At 47.3% G+C, this 21,736-nt stretch overlaps 1 protein-coding gene across 2 annotated transcripts in view; it reads left to right on the plus strand.

The window, feature by feature from the left end:
* Positions 1 to 21,736, plus strand: part of RIN2 (Ras and Rab interactor 2) — a 74,479-nt gene that overhangs the window by 38,251 nt on the left and 14,492 nt on the right. For both annotated transcript variants that reach the window (XM_023518378.1, XM_023518379.1), the window contains 2 exons: positions 4,275 to 4,366; positions 7,719 to 8,834. In XM_023518378.1, coding sequence (XP_023374146.1) covers positions 4,275 to 4,366; positions 7,719 to 8,834 — 1,208 coding nt within the window. The remainder of the gene's footprint in view (positions 1 to 4,274; positions 4,367 to 7,718; positions 8,835 to 21,736) is intronic.

A 21,736-nucleotide genomic window follows, 5' to 3' on the forward strand; every position in this document is an offset into this window, starting at 1 on the left:
GCAGTCACACACACGCAGTCTCACACATGCAGTACACATACACAGTCACACACTCACACACATTCTCACACACGCAGTCACATACACTCTCACACTCACACAGTCACACACTCTCTCACACTCACACATGCAGTTACACAGTCACACAGTCACACACACACTCTCACATGCTCACACACACAGTCTCACACTCACACACACAGTCACACATTCTCTCACACACTCACATACTTTCACACACACATGTAGTCACACACACCCTCATACACATTCTCACATGCACTCGCACTCACGTACTTTCACACACACACACACATACTCTCTCTTTCACACACTCTCACACTCACACTCACATCCCAGGAAATCACACCTGGTCTGGTCTAGAACCGGCCATGTTGAGGAGAAGTCTCAGCGCTGCACACTGGGCAGAGGTGAAGTTGGCTGATGTTTGCCCTTCACGGTTTGCTCGTTGGTAATTGTGCTGTTGTCCAGAATGATCATTACACCCACTGAGCAAAATCTGCAACAGCTCAGAAAAGATCCCATCAGCACTCACGAGAGACTGATGATTAAGGGAGGCACAGTCTCCTCGGCAGCACAGCGTGACAGCAGGATCAGGTGCTCACAGAGAAATCTCAGCGTCCACGTTTTGTAACAAGAGAGACTCAAGGTTAATGTCCCATTATTTTTTTCCAAAATGCAGAAGTACTGGATGTTTTGTTTCTCTGTTTATCCTACCATCTATGTTCTTGGTAGTTTGTAGTTGATGTGACCCAGTCTTACCAAAATATGTGTGAAATATTTTAGTTGGTTGCATAGTATTAGAATGTAAGCATATTCAAATAGAGGAAGTGATTGGATTATCAGCTCCAGTATTTCACACAGAATTCGCTGGACAAGAGAACTCATCATTCAGTGAGGACAGGGCCTGCTCCACCAGGAAGGCTTGATGAGGAACACGGTGAGGGCCGGGCACCGCTCTGTATCCCTAGCACTTTGGGAGGCCAACAGGGAGGATCACTCAAGGCCAGGAATTCAAGACCAGCCCCAGGAAAAGTGAGACTTCATCTCTCCTAAAAATAGAAAAATTAGCCAGATGTGCTAGTGGGCACCTGTAGGCCCTGTGTTCAGGAGGCTGAGGGAGGAGGATCCCTTTAGCCTAGGCATCTCAGGCTACAGGAAGCAATGATGATACCACTGTGCTCTAGCCTGGGAGACAGAGCTAGCCCTATCTAAAAAAAAAAAAAAATATATATATATATATATATATATATGCACACATACACACACATAAGAAAAGAAAAAGAAAAAGCACAGTTGAAATACAAATGATGACCTCTGATCTTGATCACCAATGCCTGGAGCTCTCGGTAGGTTTGTTATAACCGGGATGATACCAAGAACTGCCTTTCACACTTCCATGTGCACTGGAATCACGTGGGATCTTGCTGAAATGCAGAATCGATTCAGTGGTTCTGGGCCAGTGCCTGAGAGTCCACATTTCCAACATGCTGAGGTCAGAGGGGCTGCTCCTTGGACTTGACTTTGCCTTTCAAGGGGATAGAGGGGCTATACATTTGGGGGCCTATACGTGCCATGTCAGGCACTGTACATATATCATGTCTAATCCTCATGGCACCCCTGTAAGTCAGGATCAGAAAGAGGGGGAGAGAGGGAGGCACTTGCCTGTAATCATTCATCAGTAGGTAGCAGGTATGGGATTTGAACCCAACTCCACCTCGATGCCAGAGCCTGTATTGTCCCACCACCCTATATAGCTGCACAGACCCTGTGGTCTGACATATCTGATTTCCAACTCTCCCTGCCCCCTGCTTTGCCCTCCTCAGCTCTGTGAGGCTGCGCCAGGAATCTCTCCTATCTATGTCATCACAAGCTCCTGATCCGTAGAACTAGAGCATGGTGACTTCCTCCCAAGGCTGAATTTGGTCCCCGCATCAGTGCAATGCAATAGTAGTTGCTCAACAGTGTGACTCCCCACCTCTTTACTTACAGAGTAAAGTGGGGATAAAACCGGGTTGTGCATGTATGCAAATTCATGGGTGAAACATATCTGCGATGATGGCTTTAGAATCAGGGCCCCTTTCTGTGTCCGTGTCCGTGTGTGTGTGTGTGTGTCCGTGTGTGTGTGTGTACTGGGATGCACCCTGACCCATAGAGTGGGAGAGGACTCATGTACACCATCTAATTTTTCAGTAGATCAAAGCCTAAAACCACCCATTAACAAATGACAGGTGTGGCTTTCTGTTGTATATCATTAAGAAAAATCTAAACCAGTCATGGGATGTCTAAAATCCAGGTACTGCGTTGAGCTCGGTAAAAGCTTAAAATAAACACAGGTTGGTTTTGTTGTATGTGGCTTCCCCCCCAACTTGTCTAAAGAAAGTAGATTTTAATTATGTTGGTCCAGCCATACAAACATATATTTACAGGCTGCTTTAGTGTTGCATGGCTGTGGTTCCCATTAATCTTCATTTCAGATTATAATCTGGGTTGCTGGCCCCACCAGGTCAGGCTGCAGCTGTTACAAACACTATCATTCCCACAGCTCCAGTTGCCTCCTCTCAAACACACACAGGGGAGTGAACAAGCACAGGGGAGATGCTCTGAATATCTGGGGATGGTAAAAGGGTCTCCCAGAAGTAGCCTCTGGACTGGACATGAGCAGCACAGTAGAGCTTCTGTGACACTTGCAAGTGTCCAAACATTCTTGTTGTGTTCTTTTCATTGACTTTGCTAAATTGTTATTCATTGTCAATAGCTTCAGGGCTTCCAAAATTGTCTAGTCATCCAGATTTAATCTGTTTCAGCCTAGAACATTGCCCAACCTTACTGTAAACAGCAGGTTGTTTGCCATAGTTATTCTCTTCAGTGGAAATTTTCAGGACATGTTGTGATGACAAACTACAGGCAGAAGCTCCAACTTTTGTTCCTAACTCCACCCCAGCCATGATGGCCCCCTTGCTGCTCTTCACACATGCCAGACCCTCGCCCACCCCAGGGCCTTTGCACATGTTGCTGTGCTGCCTGGAATGTTCTTCCCCTCATGGTTTACTTCCTGGCCACCACTGGACCTTCAGTCAAACCCCACCTGCTCATGAAGCCCTATCTGGCCCACCCTCACACTCGAACAATCTTCATTCCCTTTTCTTCCTTTACTTGTGCCCCTGTCATACGCCCCCTTCTCGTATGCCCTGAAAATTGCCTAATGTTTATTGTCCATGGGAGTGGGGCCCCACACAGGCAGAGACTTCCATCTGTTTTGTCCCAGCCTCTGGAGCATGTCTGCACACTGTAGATGATCATAGACATTTATTGAATAAATGAATGATTCTTTCTTTGTAAGATCCCCAATGAAAAAAATAGCTCCTTTTTGAGTAAATCACCATTGTCGTTGAGTATTCATTCAAAATACACTTTCTCTGTGTCTGTGTCAGGGAAGGTCTCGTGCACCAGGGCTCACTGCCCAGTCCCAGCCCTTGTGTGAGAATGTGAGCAGGTGCTTGTTAAGTCTGCCTTTGCCCTTCCTGAGGAAGCGAGTCACAGACCCTGGCACCTGCCTGTGATGACTTTCCGCCCTGGCTGTGGCAGGACCTGAGCCTGCTTACCTCCTTTCTGTTGGGCCTGTCCCCCTGCACCTGACTGCACATGGTGCGTGCTGCTTGGGCACAGGAGCTGTTGGCATGAGGTGCCTTAGACTTGCCTTCCTATTCAAAGCCTGCTCCGGGGCAGCCGCATCAGTATCACCCAGGAGCTTAGCAGAAGTGCCACCTCAGCCCAGCCAGGCTGCCTGAGTCCAGGCATGCATCACAAGGAGACCCCAGGGGCTCACGTGTACTCCAAGCTAGAGAAGCCTTCAGCACACAAAGGAGGGTGTGTGGCCTCTAGCTGGAATATGTCACAAGTAAAGAACAGATCCTTGTTGACAACCGGGTGTGTATAAGGCAATGGGCTGCTCCTGGGGAGATAGAGCCCCGCATTCAAATGGGCTTTATTATTTTGCACTTATGATAGATCTACCAACACAGTCCAATCCTGACATTAGCTCTACATACCTCTTAGCCAACTGGCAGGGAAATTTGGTCCTCACTAACAAAAGTCCTACCCAGTAAAGGTAAGTCCTGGCTGGGCAGGGTGTGGTGTCTACTTAGCACATTTGCACAGCTTAAGCCAAAATTCTCAAGAATGAAAATGAATGCAGAACATGGAAACCAGACTTGTAATTACAAAGATTCTTTCTTTTTCTGAAAAATCAGGGATGTTCTGCCGTTTACCTTGAAGTTGCCTTATGCCATTTCAACAGCCAAGACTGAGGCTAAGCTTGAAGAACTGGCCCAGCTGGGACTAAGTAAGTGGAGGCCCTAGGCCTGGGTCTATGTAAAAGTGAATCCTTGGAGCAGAGTCAGTGTTGAGCTGGCTGAGGTCACATTGCCACACCAAACACACCACTGGTCAAAAATAATTCCCATCTTCATGGCAAAACTAGTCTTCAGGTCCCTGAAGTCCCCAAATCACTCCTCCTAAGATTCTTTGTCCAAGTCAAATGTTTAGCCTGTTCTCAAAGAGCCTGGGACTGGTTTGCCTGGGTAACTCCCAATCTCCCCATTTTCTCAGACAATGAGTTTGAGACACCCAAATGCTGACATCCTGCTGAGAGCGTCTGGAATGTGTCCATGTCTTCCCCTTCTGTGGCTTCCTGCTGGAGAAGGCAGTGCTTGACAGAGGCAAATCCAGGGTGGTGTGTCGGCATGGGCAAGAGTTTTATTTTTTGAAGGTCACATGGGCATTGACGGCACTTCTGTGCCTTGAGGAATTTGGTAAGGTCTGTCTCACTTCCCCTCTTATGGTTCAATTCCCGTCCTGCTGTTCTGGCCCTGTCTCCACTCCACCATGGACCCTTGCTCTGGCAGCTGGCCCTCACATCCTCCTCCTGCCCACCTGCCAATGCTCCCCAAGTCCCCACAGTTCAGCTAGACCATGGCTGCCAATGGACCAAGACATAATGACTTACCTAGTTTAACTTCTTCTTACCTTGGGGAATCCAGGGTTTAACTTTTGTAAAAAACTAAAAACTTCCTCCTTGATTGAAAGGTGAAATTCTCTCAAGATTTGAGGGCTTCACTCTTTAAATATGTTAACAAGCAGATCACACAGTATTTGAATGGAAGTTTGGGACTTTGTGGGACTTTGAAGCACAAATGCCAAGATTTCTAGAACCTAAGATACTATGATACTTTACCCAGATAATAAAAAATGTAGGGGTTCCTATTTTGGCATATTTTTCTCTTAACTGATAGAACTTGCTTTAAAGTGGAGGCCTCCCTAATTCTCAAAGAAGCTTGACAGAAGCTTTGAATTCTCTTTTGAAACTTAGATTGCTTCAAAAAGATTGCCCCATGTGCTAAAGGCCTTTCTTATGGGCAGCTGGGTAGGAGGATTGGGAAAGAGAATCATGGTATAACTCTTAGGGCTATAGAAATATCCCTACTAAAAGCTCGTACCCTCTCTTACAACTAAGTTCTGCACATCTTTGAGAGAGATTAAAACACTTCCTGAAATTAACTCAGTATTATCAATTAGCTTTTAGGCCTTTCTCTGCTGACCTTTGGCCCATGACTCCAGCTCAGTGGTCAGTATGCAGTGTGAGCTTAGTGCTGAAACTGAAGGACCAAGGTGTTGAGGACAATCCTTGTGCCATGCCAGGATGAAGATGAAAATAGCTTGCTCTGGCGGCTGCTAATCAGAAGTGCATGAGGTCTAATTAATACATTCAACCTATGACTATCGATGTGCACATTATCCATTTTGAGTAAAGACCACGAATTCTGAAATTCTGTAGCTCATTTATTGGTTCATCCAACAAATATTTCTGAAGAGTCTGCAGTGTGGCAGGCACTCGCCCCACACCAGGGACTCCTGGGTTAGTAAGATTCCCCTGCTGGTAAGGCTCATAATTTGCATGGGAGACATACACATGTAAGAAGTAAGTATATGAGCCGTACACAAGCCCGACAGCTATGACAGCAGAAATCTAAGCCGGACCCAGAGCAGGGAGACTGGGCCCTCTAACACCTGCTGTGTGGGCCAATAAAAAAATGTGTGCAATTTGAAATACTGTAGTAGCCATATTAAAAAAAATAAAATGGCACAGTTTAAACTAATTTTTATACTTAGCTTCATTTAATGTAATATATTCAAAGTATTATAACTTCAATATGTAATCAGCATAAAAAATTTAAGTATGAATGAAATATTTTTCATTCTTTTTGTCATACTGTATGTCTGAAATCCAGTGTCTATTTTATGTCTACGACACATCTCAGTACAGGCCCTGAATGGTCATCAGAAATACATGATCTGTATTTAGATTTTATTAAATTCACTGTTGAAAAGGTAGATTTGGGGCGGCACCTGTGGCCCAACAGGGTAGGACCCCGGCCCCATATGCTGGAGGCGGCGGGTTCAAACCCAGTCGGGGCCAAAACAAACAAACAAACAAACAAACAAACAAAAAATATATATATAAAAAATACAAAAAAAAAAAAGAAAGAAAGAAAAGGTAGATTTGCACACCCACATTCCAAACATATTTAAACGTTTTCCAGTAACTGAGATGAGCAGCAGTTCTAAAATTTAAATTGATTGACATTAAACGGAAGTTAAAATGTGGTTTCTCAGTAGCACCAGCTGTATTTCAAGTAGCTTCCGAGTTGGACAGCACAGAAGTAGGAGGAGGGAAGGAGGGATGAAGGAAAGACTCCACAAAGCAGATGGCAGGGACACCCATGTTAGGATGTCACCACACAGACAAGGCAGGGCCAGGGCTCCATGCCTAAGCCTCTCCTTGGTCCTCCCATGGGCAGGTCCATTCTGGACCCAAAGGAAAGAAAGACATTTAAAGCCAAGGGGGTCATGGAGGGGGGGGGAAGAGACTGTCCCGTGCCACGTGGAAATGGTGATAGATGTTGATCACCACCCCTGCCTCCCTCCATTTGCACGGAAAACTGAGACCCATGTGTAAGAGGAGGCACAGGCAGTGCCGAGACCATTAGCAGTCAGTGCCTCTCAGCAGGGTTTACTATTCACAGCCCGGTGAGGAGGCTGTAGGATTTAGGAAGGATGGGCTGCCGACCGCAGAGGTGGATAGATGGTTGAAACTGTACCTCATATTTGCATAAGTTTGGTGTTGTGATTTTTGCTGATGGACCCACAAGGGTATTTTCCTTCTCTTGAGGTTTTCATGCTGAATGTGTAAAACCCCAAGCAGATTGTGTAACATTCCCCAGGCTCAGCTGCTGGTCCTGTCGTTAAAGGGGAACTTCAAGTCCTGATGCATTGCTGGGCCCCTGACTCTGTGGGGGGCACCCCCCCCAAGTTGGTAAGGGTGGCATTGCTTTACACGATCACAGCTCACAGAGTCCCTATGGCCTTTGTAGAGCTTAGATTGTAACAATTCCAGTTCTTTTTTTCCTTCTGACTTAACCTGTGAAAAGTGTGGGCTGGAACTGTATGTTGGCCAAGCCATTTCTCCAGGGCTTTGAAGGTGACGCCCCTGGCAGCCCTTCTGCCCTTTCCAATAAGGGAATGCAGTAAAAGGGGGAAAGTGTGGGCTGTCATGCAGTGTGTGCTTTTTAATTTGTGCAGGAATGATCCGAGTGTGCTATATTTACATTCTTCTGTTCACTGATAATGACTTTCAGATTTTTGGAGCTCCCCAGCTGACACCAAACCCCCAAACTCTCCAGCTCCCCACAGCCCTCTCTCCTCGGACGGCGTCTGTCCTGCCTCCTTGCGTCAGCTCTGCCTTATAAATGGAGTGCATTCTATAAAAACCAGGACGCCTTCAGAGCTGGAGTGCAGCCAGACCAACGGGGCCCTGTGTTTTATTAATCCCCTTTTCTTGAAAGTGCACAGCCAGGACCTCAGTGGAGGCCTGAAACGGCCGAGCACAAGGACTCCCAACGCGAATGGCACCGAGCGGCCTCGGTCCCCCCCACCCAGGCCCCCGCCACCGGCTATTAATAGTCTGCACACAAGCCCTCGGCTGTCCGGGACAGAAACCCAGACGAGCGTGCCAGAAACAGTCAACCATAACAAACATGGGAACGTAGCTCTGCCTGGAACCAAACCAACTCCCATCCCTCCGCCCCGTCTGAAGAAGCAGGCTTCTTTTCTCGAGGCGGAAGGCGGCGCGAAGACCTTGACCGGCGGCCGGCCGGGCGCGGGCGCAGCTGGCAGCGCAGGTGGAGCCCCGCCCGCCGCCGCCCCGGGCGATTGCACAAGGGCCCCGCCGCCCGGCGTTGAGTCCCGGCCCCCGCGCCATGGAGGCCGGCAGCGGCTGAGCGACCTGAGCATTTCCACTTCCTCCTCCGACTCGCTCGAGTACGACCGCAGCATGCCCCTGTTTGGCTATGAGGCGGACACCAACAGCAGCCTGGACGACTACGAAGGGGAGAGCGACCAGGAGACCATGGCGCCCCCGGTCAAGTCCAAAAAGAAGAGGAGCAGCTCCTTCGTGCTGCCCAAGCTCGTCAAGTCCCAGCTGCAGAAGGTGAGCGGCGTGTTCAGCTCCTTCATGACCCCGGAGAAGCGGATGGTCCGCAGGATCGCCGAACTGTCCCGGGACAAATGCACCTACTTCGGGTGCCTAGTGCAGGACTACGTGAGCTTCCTGCAGGAGAACAGGGACTGCCACGTGTCCAGCACCGACTTGCTGCAGACCATCCGGCAGTTCATGACCCAGGTCAAGAACTATTTATCCCAGAGCTCCGAGCTGGACCCTCCCATCGAGTCGCTGATCCCTGAAGACCAAATAGGTAAGCACTCGCTTTGTTTGCTTTTCTCCAAGTATAAAATCTGTGAGCTTGTAGATGTTTTGCTGATGGACCCATAAGAGTATTTTCCTTCTCTTGTGGTTTTAATGCTGAATGTCAGAGCAGCCTATGTTAGTTATTTTGGAAGCAGTTTAGCCTGAAGTTCAAAACAACAGCAAACTCCACCTCCTGATCCGATTTGAATGGAAAAATCAGCTTCTTAAAAAGTAGCCGCTACCTGGAAGACTTGCAGATGTTTTCGGGGAGTGACAGACTGGAATGCAGAACGATCCTGCTCAGGAATGGATTCCAGCCGTGTGGCCGTCAGGGGGCCAGGTTGCCACCTGCTGTCGCTCCCCGTGTGTCCCGCGTCTGCTGAGGACTTTCTGCAAGCCTCTCTGCAGGCTGTGCTAGCACACGAAGGCATTTTTGCTGATTCTGAGAGGCACTGGGTGTTTGTTTGTGAAATAAACTTTTAATTGAGGTATAGCATATGTTCAGAGAAGCACACAGATCAGGTGTGCAGCAGACGAGTTTCCATCAGGAGAACACCTGCGTGACAAGCTCTGTCTAGCTCAGTGAGACCCCAGCCAGCATCTAGGGACCCCTGGGATCCCTGTTCTCCTGCAAAGGTGACTGCCCTACAGGCCTCTCATCCCAAAGACCTCAGTAAGAGGCACAGTTTTGGAGTGAGCAAAAAGAAAAAAGAAATGGAAAAAATAGGTTTGCGTGTGTGTTTGTGTGTCTGTGCCTTTAAAATAAGTAGCACAGTTTGAAGGTCACACAAAAGGTGTTTTCTCCCAAGTGGAGGGGGAATACTTTTTTTTAATAATCTCTTTTAGGGCCAAATTGTTGTTAATGGTTACTTTGGCCAAGGAAAATTTGAATTTGGCCAGCATTTTTTTCCCCCAGGGCAAGAATGTTGAAGGATTATTTGTTTGTTTGTTTGTTAATTTCAGAAATGTGACTCTGAAAGGTTATTTTCAAAGACTTCATTCCCGGGCAGTGGCAGCGGGAGGAGCCACTAAGCCCTTCCAGGCAGCTCACAGCTAAACCCAATTTTTTTTCCTTCTGTTGGGATCTGTTTGTTGGAAGTAGTAAACAGTGTGTGGTGGCATTCTCTCTCGCTCTCTCTTAACTCTCCCTTCCTTTTTTCTCTCTCTCTTTCTCGTTTAAGCGAATTTCAGCAGCTCTTTGATTTTCTCACAAAGGAATCAAAGCCTTGTTTGTTTTCTTGTGGTTTGACTGAGGCGGGGTTGATGAGGGCATGGTTAGAGCCCGGGTGTAGCTGAAGTGAGTGAGGAGAGGGAATGTGCCCCTGTGAGGTGCCTTGGAATTGAAGCAGGCTTCACAGAGAAGGCAGCACCCATGCAGGCCAGCTCTGTCAACCCTGTCCCACCAAAGCCCCCTTTGCAAGGGAGACCAGCTCTGACTTCAGGTGAACAGGACCCCAACCTGCAGGAGATGCTTCCTCTCAGGGGCAAGGACAAGGGGGGGCCGGGGGAGCCAGGCAGACGCTGATGTCAGGCCCCAGCTATGTGGCGGGTGGCGCCAACCGGCCCACAGCCCTTGGCCTTCCTTCCCTGTGGATGCTGTCAGCACCAGCCGAGTTAGTCCCACTTCCAGCTGGTTTCTCCATGCCAGCTTCTTCTGGAGTTAAATTCAGATACGGCAATTGCTCTCAGAGCTCAAGGGCACACTCATTTTCTCCAGAAACATGCTGAAAATTATTACTTTGCTGCCCCAGAAGGATAGAGCTTTTACTTTAAAACCTAAGGTCATCATTTAAAGGGAAGCTACCATCTGTGGTGCCTCTACTACCAGCCAGGCAGCCAGTCCGAGCTATTACAGGGGATCTTTGCTTCACCCCACCAAAGCAGGCACCAGCTTCCCTTGTGGAATGGAAGAAGGCAGGGCCATGCTAGGTGGAGTCCCTTGTCTTTAGGCCGTATCAGCTGGTAACCGGCAAGTGTGCCCTTGAACTTGTCGGATGAGAAGCCGGGTTGGCTAAGCTCCACCCTCTCCTGCTGCAGGTGTTTGTATTTCCCCATCCAGAGTGGAGGGGACTTGGTGAGGAGCTCTCTGCTGAGGTGTAGATGCCGTCTCTGACAGCATCACCAGGCTCTTTTGTGGGTTTTGGGGGGGGGGTTATTAGCTTTTGTGTAAAAGCACACAGTTCTTCCAGTTGGTTCATCAATGAAAACATCATTCCATTTTGAAAGTGTTTCCTTCTGCAACAAACAGGAAGGTGAGTGGGAGCGGAGGTCAACCTGCGAAACTCATCCCAAGCCCGGTAGAAGAGAAACATGGGAGCCTAGTTATTAGAAAGCCGCGCGAGTTACTAGTTCAGGGCTCTGACTAGAACTTGGATGTAACCTGATTGTCAGTTTTACGGATTCCTGGAGGAAGGGCTCAGTAGCTTACTGAGGACTTGTGACAACAGTGACCCCTTTGAGACCCAAACCTAACTGGAGGTGGTATATTGGACTAGATATTGTTCACGTTTTCAAATTCAGCAGCAGAGACCCCCATGTGCAGAGAGCCGTGCCCTGGTGAGGAGGAGGTAGCTCCAGTCCAGGTCTCCTCATTCCCGCTCTGTCACGTTCCCTGTGAGGAACAGCAGATCATCGTCACTTTGAATGCCATCCTCAGAATTCCAAGCCTCAAACTTGTCCTGAACAGATGTCCCCTGGTGCTCGTAAGGCTTTTCAAGAATGCCAGTTGGGTTTCTGTGCTTCAAAAAAAGAAATCGAGTTCTCATTTCCTGTAGCCTCTGAAGGAGATAGGTCTAAACCAGAAGACAGGAGTTCTCATCGAAAGCCCAGGTTTACAGAACATTTAGCCTTGAGTCAAGGAAGGGAGCGGGGCATTTGACTGGCTTAACCCTCTTAGCACTGGGGCTGTCATTCATAGGTGAAAAGGACCGTATGAGCACGTGCGTGTGGATGGCTTTAGTAGGTGGAGACAGTGCCAAAAATCAGTCTTCTTACGAGGGTGGTTCCTCAGTTGCATAGAGAAAAGCCAGTGGGAAAGACAAATAGTTCTCACTCTATCACGTTTTGCCCACATGTTGATGTCTCTCTCCTTTCTAGCAATCTCTAGACAAGTATAAATGATAAATAGTGAATCAACCTCAAAATGAAAAGTGGCCACTGTAAATGATCATGCCCTTCCCAAAGAATCTGATTTCTATTAGACTGCCCTTTAGAGCACTCTGCACAGAAGCCCTGCCATTTAGAGGTTCTCCAATAAATATTACTTGCCTGGTACCTACTTGGCTTTGCTGGGTGGAGCCTGAAGCCGAGGAGGGTGAGACATGGGTAGGTCCGCCATGAACCAGCTCTCTGCTCATTCCAAGACTATATACTGGGCTTCCCTTCTGGACAGAACATCCATTCACCCCTCCACAATGGTAGATGGAGGAACAAACAAATGCTTGAACAAAAAAGCACACACAGCTCTTGGGCCCTCCTGGGGTCAGTCGTTTCCTGGACAGCCTGTGTCCTGCTCCTTGCTGGTGGACCAGGCTGTGTGACGTGGGCCACCGTGTGCTTCCTCCTCAGTGGGCTCTCACTTTACACTGCTCCTGCTTCCGTCTTTTCAACTAATGGGAGAAACTCATTCACAGTTTCTGGTGGAAAAATCTCCATTTTGCAGAACTTATTACAATGTTGCGAAGAGTGTTTTCATTTGAATAAAAGAATGTTTATTTCTGACATGATGTCAAACTTGGGAAATCCCTGTTTTTTCAAGTCTCATTTCAAGAAAAACAAAATTTCTCCGGCTCTAAAAATGTTAGTAATCCAAAGTTTTCTACTTCATTCAAACTATTCACCACAGGCTATCAACAGGGATACAGAACAGCCAACCGTTCATATTCCTAAAAGTCAGTAGTGAAAACAAGACAACATTGGTTTTTTTTCCTGCAGTTGTTACAAACCAAAATGTATGTTTTTCTCCAGAGGGTACTTTAATGATGTGAAGGAAAAGTATCCTTAAACTCAATTCCCATGTATTTTAAAGAGCTCATAAATCTATATATCTGAGGGGGTTTTGCTTTTTAATAGAAAAATGATATGAAAATGTGGTTCAACACCACGCAGGACAACACACATGGAAAATGGGAGCAGAGTGACTCCGTAGGCGTGAACAATCACAGCTACTTCAGTTCAGATTAGTTTTTTAAAAATTAACATCTGGCTCAAATTTCAATCTCTAAAACTTGTTTTTAATTTTTCAGTTCACAAGGCCCTGAGTTATCTGCTCTTTTTTTAGCTGAAGATCCATTCTTAGAGGTGTGGACAGGGAGGCACGTGCCAAACTGAGATTAAAACCGGGAATCTTCTGACTTATGATCTAGGGCATGTGCTGCTGTCCCCTGAAGGAGAAAGTGTCCTTCTGTAGTTGACAAGAGGTAGAGAACAAAGAGAAAGATTGGTCTCTTCAGGTGTGTGAAAAGGATGCCTGGATTATTTTCAAAAAATAATTTAAATAGATAGAAGGCCAGCAAGGAAGCACCTTTTCCCTCCCCATGGCGTATCCTGTGATGAATTTTACTTTGGAGCATCAAAATTGTGTTAATTACATCAACTAAAAGCAAGTTCACAACCCTAGAGTTGACAGTCTCTGATCATGAGTCCTGACGCCATGATATTCCACCCAAGGGGGCTGTTAGCTCAATAATTCAGAAAGGCTTTGTTCTTAAGGTGAGCTGGGGGACGGCATCTCAGGGCCAGTCACGGGGTGAGGTCTGCACCAAAGTCAAGGTGGCCTGGGGGACGGCATCTCAGGGCCAGTCACGGGGTGAGGTCTGCACCAGAGTCAAGGTGGCCTGGGGGACAGCATCCCAGGGCCGATGACATGATGAGGTCTGTACCAGAGTATTTTCTGATATGTCTCTAGAATCTTCTTGCTTCCCTGGACAGGAAATATTACTAGGTAAAAGAGGAATTCAAGAAGGTATTGAATGTGACCCAAAGGACACCGAAAATGCTGCATGGATTATGGGGAAACATCCGAATCTCTAGAGTTGGACATGTTTCCCTACCCTTCTGTCCTGCCAGAAGGGTGGCTCCAACTGGCTATCTCTGGGAAGCAAGCATCATGCAGACAGAGCCCTTCCTGGGCCGCGGGTCCCACCCAGAGCCTGTCTCCCCAGCCCAGCTCTGTAGGACCGAGTGGTGCAGGCACAGCCACGGCCGCTCCTCTCAGACATGGTGTCTGCTGCAGAGCTTCTCAGTGACTGTCAAGGCCACCCGTCTGTGAGGCCAAAGAGCAAGTATTACATGCATGCTGTTTTTTATAGAGCCAAGTGAAGGCACCGATAATCCCTCCCCTGTGGTTGTTTCTTTATGGTTTACACTCACTTTTATGTATAGACTCCCCTTTAATCTCCTAATGCCTTGAGAAACTCCATTTACTATCTTCATTTTGACAGACAAGGAAGCAAAAGCTCAGTGAGGTCAAGGCATGATGCAAGTTGGACCGATTTCAGCTCCCATGGCAGCCTCTGCCTGCACGCTCGTGGCAGTTAGTGACCACTGCCTTTCCCGTTTGACCCACAGGGTGGGAAGATGACCCTAGAGGTGTAGGCACATAGTGCCAGAGGTACCCAGTATCCACACGACCTATTGGGCATCCTTCACCTCGATTGCCAGGTCTCCGACCTGTGAGCCCAGATGTCCCCTCTCTGCATACTCAGTGCCAGTCAGTAGGCCCTGCCCACACGCACAGGGGTGGGGTAGAGGGAAGCTCCAACTCCTGGGGGCAGGAAGATCTATATCAATTATTTGAATTCCTCTGTAAGGAAGATTGGTCTGTTCTTCTTCCTTGCGTGGCGTTGGCAGGCCTTTGTTAGAAGTCAGTCTGATGGCCCCTTCCATGAAGTGCTACATGAACATAGACCGTACTCTAGCACAGGCCTTCCGTGAAGCCCACCCCAGTGGGCACACAAGTGAATCACAACCTGCTATTTAGTGTCTTTATTTTAGCATCATCTTCGCTGGATTGATAACACATTCTTCGTTATTTATTGTTATTTGGGGGATAAAGTGTGCTAACCCAGGTTACAGAGCATCCCTGCAAAGCGACAGGGGCCCCTGCCTGTCCCACACCTGCCTGGTGATGCCCGACTGGGGTCATATGTCTGCAGTCTGCAGGGTGAAGAGAGGAAATGTGACTTCTCTGTAGGCACCTGGAAGAAGGGTTTGCTATCCAACCCTCTGTGGGACACACTGCATGCAGGCCTCATGCTGGGGACTGCAGATGGCACCAGGCACTGCTCCCAGGTCTGGTTTGCAGAGGGTTTCCCATCAAGGAGAGAAGTCTGATTCACTGTGTCACGGCTGAGGCAACAAAGGTGGCTGTGAGGATGCAGAGAGTCGGGAGGAGCCCTGTGAAGGAGGCAGGCCAGGTTCACCAGACTCCAGGAAGATGGAGCCAGCCCAACAGGGACATTCCTGGTAGGGGCCATGCATGGAAGGGCATAGAGGCACAGGGGGCCGGCAGGATTTTTGGCTGCAGCAAGAATGTGGCCTCTTTGTGGGGACATAGCAGGAAAGAGAAAAGGAGGACAAGACAGGGCAGATCTCAGGGAGCCGAGACCTTAATGTGGTGGAGAACATTCTAGAAAGATCACCCCCAAGCAGCATAAGAATCAAACTCTTTAACAATCTCTCTAGCCCAGATGCCAACCAATAAAACAGATGCTACGGCCCAGCGTGACCAGCCACAATGCCAAGGCCCAGAGAGGACAGAAATACGCTGGGTGCACATCATGGCCCTCCCCTGTTAACAGACCAGAGCTCTGCGCGTCCCCCTGCCTCTCTCCCAGCCTGCTGTGTGCCACGCTCTCCCACTGAAAGTGGGGTGGGAGCATGGCCCCTCTCTACTACCACTGGGGTGGAGGGTACAAAATTGCCCCAAAGTCTCAGTGTGGTGTGGGAGCTGTTCTGACAGGGATGGAATGAGGCTGTGACGAAATGCCCAGAGTTCCAGAGCAAGAAGAGCCCAGAGGCCAGGCTTCAACTCTTCTGTCTTTGTTGCTGTGGCTGGCAGAGCTGAGGATGAGTAAGGGAAACATGAGTGCCCGAGAGAGAGATGGGTAGGAAACCAGAACGCCTTTCAATTAATATATCAAAATCCATTCCACCCCCATTTCAAACCAGAGTTAACACTGGGGAACAGAAACCAGAGCAGCCCTGAAGCCTGGTGTCCCCTTCTGCAGGTATCCACCCCTTGCTCAAAGGGAACGGCAGGAGCCAAGGTCTCCAGCACACTTGCTGGGTGCTGGGTGCCCCTGGTGTGAGACCTCACCAGCCCTCCCACAACCACAGTGGGCAACTGTGAGTGCCCCATTCTACAGATGAGAAAGCTGAGGCTGAGAAAGGTCATCTCAGGGTCACAAATCAGAAAGCTGCCCCACTGGGACTTTATGTGAGCTGAGGGCTCCCGCACACCAGGGCCTGCTTCCTAAGAGCAGTTTGTAGCAGGGGGTGTGTGGAGTGCCGTGGGGCTTTCTGGCTGCCACATGAAGGCCATTTGGGATGCTGCCTTCCACTTCCTCAGCTGACAGCTCTGCTGAGATGCGTTGGCTGAGAGGCAGGGGTGTGTGTGGCTCAGAGGGAGAGTTCTGGCCGGGGTTGAAGTCCCCACTGGGCTGCTGGTTTGCCACATGTGCTGGGCTGTGTTTCTCAGTATCTCTGTGCCTTAGTTTCTCCACACACAGAAACATGGTGTCATGGGCACTGTCATTCCCTGCCCACGGACCCTTACCAGCCTGATGTCCAACTGCCAGCACCTGGAACACTATGTCTGAGGCTTTCTCGTGCCATCAGAGCCCTTGCCCCGCCCCCGGCAGGGGAGAGGCAGAAAAGACTGGGGAATGAACACCCAGCCCACCTTCTAGGAGTTCCCTCCAGCCCAGGACGGAAGGGAGCAGGTGTGTAGATAGCCCAGGAGCCCCTCCTCTCTGGGAACAGCTCTGAGGCATGTTCCCCACTGCCCCTTGGACTTCCCCAGTGGGGCTGCTGGTGGTAACTGCCTTACTAAAGGCGGCTTCATTGCCGCCTTCCCTCCCCCTGGTGCTCCTTGGGGTCACCTCCCAAGTTAACCACTCACACCGAATCCTTGTCTCAGAGTCAGCATCTGGGAGAACCCCAAACTAAGACGAAGAGGGGTTACCTGTCCATTTTGGACAGAGTTGTTTAAATACATGTAAAGCTCTTAATGTGCTTACCACGACGTTGGCAGCACTCAACATTAACTCTGATCCTTAACCCAGTAAAGCCAAAAGAAATTAGTTATTATGTTAAAAAGGCATCAGCTCATTTTGCCCTTTCTGTACAGAGGGAAGCCCAACCTGCGTCTCCTGACTTGCTTGAGTAGGAACAAGCTGGCTTGCATCTCATTTCTACCATCCTGGGAAAAGTTATGTGACTCCCAAGCCTCATTCATTCCATCTGTAAATTGAGAGTGACAGCAGTTCCAATGTCACTGGCTACAGTGAGGGTTAACAAGGTGGTTCACATAATCTTAGAATAGGAACTGCACAGATCAAGGCCCAAATAAGCGCCAGTGACGTATAAATGCCTGAATTTCCCAGTTTCAGTTTTTATAAAAAGACCTGCGTATTGTCATCAAACATTAGCTTCTATTTCTTCTACCTTACTTTTTTTCCTTGAACAACTCATGACATGTGATCTACTACTTTTTAAAAAATAATCATAGTGCTATAATTAGAATAAACCAAGAGGCCGTGTAATCAAACCTCATGTCTTATCTTTGACAAGTAACTTGACAAAGATTAAAAAGTAACCTATACAGTTTTATATAGTCATGATCTGAGAAATGCTTGTTGGGTAACTGGGTCCTTGTGCGGACGTCACGGAGTGCACTCACACAACCCGATGGTGTGGCGCTGCACACCCAGGCTGCTCAGTGTGGCCTGCTGCTCCAAACCTCACAGCATGTTACTGTACACAGTGTGATCATGTGTGTGTCTAAATACAGCTAAGCATAGAAATGGTGCAGTAGAAATACAGTATTGCAGTCTGACGGGACCACAGTTTAATATATGAAATATATTTCTATTTCTATATTTATTATATTTATATTATTATAAATAGATATATTTTATATATTATAAATGTAAATACATATCATATATTTTATATTCTGTATCATATTTATATTTTATATATTTCTATTTCTATATTTCTATTATTTATTAAGTAAATATAATATATTTATATCATTGACAGAAACCTCATTCTACAACACATGACTATATTGTGTTGTCCAGACTCAGGCACAGTTAAAGTCCTGTGGCTAATATGAATTATTATTTTGTATTATGTCAACAATCACCAACTCAGCCAGATTCGGACTGCTAGCTCTGCCTGGCCTCCTGTGGGCGAGGATTTGGCTCATAGTCCAGACAACAGCAGCGAGAGGTGAAGGTACTTGGCCAGAGCGTCTTAGAAAGACAGAGCCCGGGGAAGCTGATGCATTATTTGGTCTCATGATGCCTCCTTGTCTGATCTGTAGCCTCTGGAATCTCTCTAATCTAGGGTCAGAGAGAAGAAAAGGGTCGAGGTGTCTGTCTCCCATTCTGAATAAGTAAGTGAATCAATCCTTTGAGAAGTAACGAGAGTGAGTCACCAGACATGTTCCCTCTTCCTATAAACCACCATGTTAGGTACCACCAACTTGAGGAGAACCCAGCAATTGCCATGGTCTTTGCCACTTCTCTTTTATGGGTGATCTGTGGGACCAATTGATATGATCTATATAAATACTATTAGAAACCTATTTCCAGTTTGGGTCATTCAGAGAGTACAGCTAACATTTAGTTTCTAAAATTCAATTTGTCGTAGTTCAAACAATTCTCTAGAATTTTCTTCTGATTAAAAAAATAGAAAGGACATTAACAAGCTATAAGAAAAATATGTAATCATTGTATTCATTTTCCTTTAATGGTGTCAGATGTCTCCAAGTGTCTGCTTTGTATGTTTGCTTGTGGATGAATACATTTAACATAATGCCAAGAACTCTGGAAACACTTACTGGGTTTGAATCCCGGCTTCCCCTCTTGCTAGCTGCATGATACACATCTCTTTGGGTTTCTGTTTCCTCATCCGCAAAATGAAGAAATAATATCCCTCCCTGGGTGGGTTTGTTCAAGGAGTCAGTCCCTGTAAAGTGCCTAGAATAATGTTGTTGTTCTTACATTTTAAAACATTTTGTTTTGTTTTGTTGTAATTAATGCAACCAGAGATAATAGAAAACAACAGAACAGTAATTTATGGGACATGTGGCCAATTCTGAGCTAGGCCACATTCTGGAAGGTCCTCTCTTACTTGCGTTCCCAACATCATTTCTCCTTTTTGTTTACAAGCAGACCTTGCCTTTCCTACCGGGGAGAAGCAGCTGGGACGTGGGTCCCTCTGTTCACTGGCACTCTTTTTCCGTACTTCCTATGTTTATTAAGGATTGGGCTGGCAGGGAGGGTAGGAATAAAGACTAGAATCTTTTTTACTCTGGCAGAGAATACAGAGACCAATCTTTTTTATTTTTAAATTCTGGTCTTAAAAAAAAAGTACTAGAAAAATATCTAGCACTAGCACTTGCTTTTTCATTTTGTTTTAAGAAAATGGGCTGCTCACTTGGCAATTAGTCATAGGTTTCAACCCTCCTTACAGATTTCCACAGGCCCATTTATGCCTAAGGGTGGAGTTCACTGTGCGCAGGCCCGTGCCCCTCCCTCTCCCTGACAGCAGGGATGGCTGGCCCCAGGGAGCCTGGGCAACTTGCTGGTAATGAACTTCATTCCCCAGGAACAGCTCAGAGCCTTTTGGAGATGATTTGTATTAATACCCCAGAGGTGACCAGTCTCAAAAACTAAGTCACCCTTGCTGTTCAAGGTGAAAATCTTCAGCTTTCTGTTTTTCTGATTTACATGTATTTATTGCAGTTTAACATACATCCATAAAGTGCATAAATCTCAAGTGTCGCTGGGCAAATTTTTGCACATGTGTACACCCAGGTAGCCACCACCCAGGTCCAGAAATAGAACATCTCCACTTCCCAAAAGGGTCCCTGTGTCCGCTCTGGTCCACGTCCTACCCAAGGGTAACTGCCGTCCTTTCTAACATCACCAAGGGTGAGGTTTGCCTGCTTTTCAACCTTATGTAACTGAAATGCTGCAGGAGATGCTCTTAGTCCAGCCTCTCTCACACAGCGTCCTGTCTGCGAGGTCTGTCCATGTCGCACCTGCAGCACTGATGAATGGATATATGTGTGTTACTTTGTCTGAATTCCACTGTAGTTATGTGATACAAATACACCCTGTGCACTCATTCTGTCGGGATTACAAGTAACGCCGTCTGCACAGTCACGCACCATCCGATTAACCAGTGGTGTGACTTTCACCCTCATTGTAGCCAAGTAGAGGTCACTTATAACCACAAATGTAGCTTTCACAACACTTAAATGAGAGAAATAAACTGGTGTGTGCTTGTTTATAAAGCACTTTGAGCTATAAAATTAAGATCACTTACTTTGAAAAAGCAATAAAAATGATGTTTAGGCTTGGCACCTGTGGCTCAAGCGGCTAAGGCGCCAGCCACATACACCTAAGGTGGCGGGTTTGAATCCAGCCCGAGCCCGCCAAACAACAATAATGGCTGCAACCAAAAAATAGCTGGGCGTTGTGGTGGGCGCCTGTGGTCCCAGCTACTTGGGAGGCGGAGGCAGGAGACTCGCTTGAGCCCAGGAGTTGGAGGTTGCTGTGAGCAGTGAAGCCATGGCACTCTACCCAGGGGGACAGCTTGAGACTCTGTCTCAAAATAAATAAATAAAAAAAATAAAAACGATGTTTAAAATAGTGTGGCCTTGGGCAAGCCATCAGTCATTTCTGAGGCTCAATTTCTTCATCTGTAAAATAGGCATGATGTTAGTATTATATGAAAAGAGAATTAGATGATAATTCTAAAGTGCATAGATGGAGCCTCATCTGAGCACTCAATAGTAATTGCTATTATTGACTTTTTATTGTTTCGACCATATAGGCCAAAGCCAAAGATGCTATGAAGTCGCAAAGATTTATTAACATGTAACAACCAAGGCAAACGGAATGCTTTGTTTTAATACCAGATGTGAAATGAATATGTTGTTTTCTTTAAGCTCACCTTGATTTCTACAGTTATATAAAACAAACATCACCTGGATAGGGTGTGGAAAGAAAAGAACAACAGGAAACTTGGGCTGAGGGGATCTGATAGTTGTGGAGTCAGCCTTCACTTTGGTCTCAGTTTTAACTTTGGGATATGGAAAAATTGTTTCAACATTGGTACCTATGGCTTAGACTTCTCTCTGTCTCTGGCCTTCTAATAATTGGTAATAATTTTAATTCAGTATGACCTGATCCAGTGTCAGGAATTCCAGAGACCAGAGAGATAATTCAACTATTTTACACATAAGTGGACCCATGGCTTTAAAAGGGCTAAGGAAATTTTGCCCCAAAATTTGATCCCTTGGTATAAAGAATATTACAAATTGAAGGACATTCATGGTCAGGAAGCACCAAAAGAGGCCTTTCCTCCAGCTGTATGAACCTGAGTAACCTGGCTAAGCATCAGAAAGGGGCTGCTGACTCCTTATCACACACTAACAGACCTGGCCCCAAGGTCCTCTGAAGCAGGAGACCTGGCCCCAAGGTCATCTGAAGCAGGAGTCCTGGCCCCAAGGTTGTCTGAAGCAGGACACCTGGTCCTAAAGTCATCTGAAGCATGAGAGATGGCCCTAAGGTTGTCTGAAGCAGGAGACCTGGCCCTAAGGTTGTCTGATGCAGGAGACCTGGCCCCAAGGTCGTCTGAAGCAGGAGACCTGGCCCCAAGGTCGTCTGA

This window comes from Otolemur garnettii, unplaced genomic scaffold, assembly GCF_000181295.1.
Source record: "Otolemur garnettii isolate 467f Iridium unplaced genomic scaffold, OtoGar3 scaffold00136, whole genome shotgun sequence".
Taxonomy (NCBI): Eukaryota; Metazoa; Chordata; class Mammalia; order Primates; family Galagidae; genus Otolemur; species Otolemur garnettii.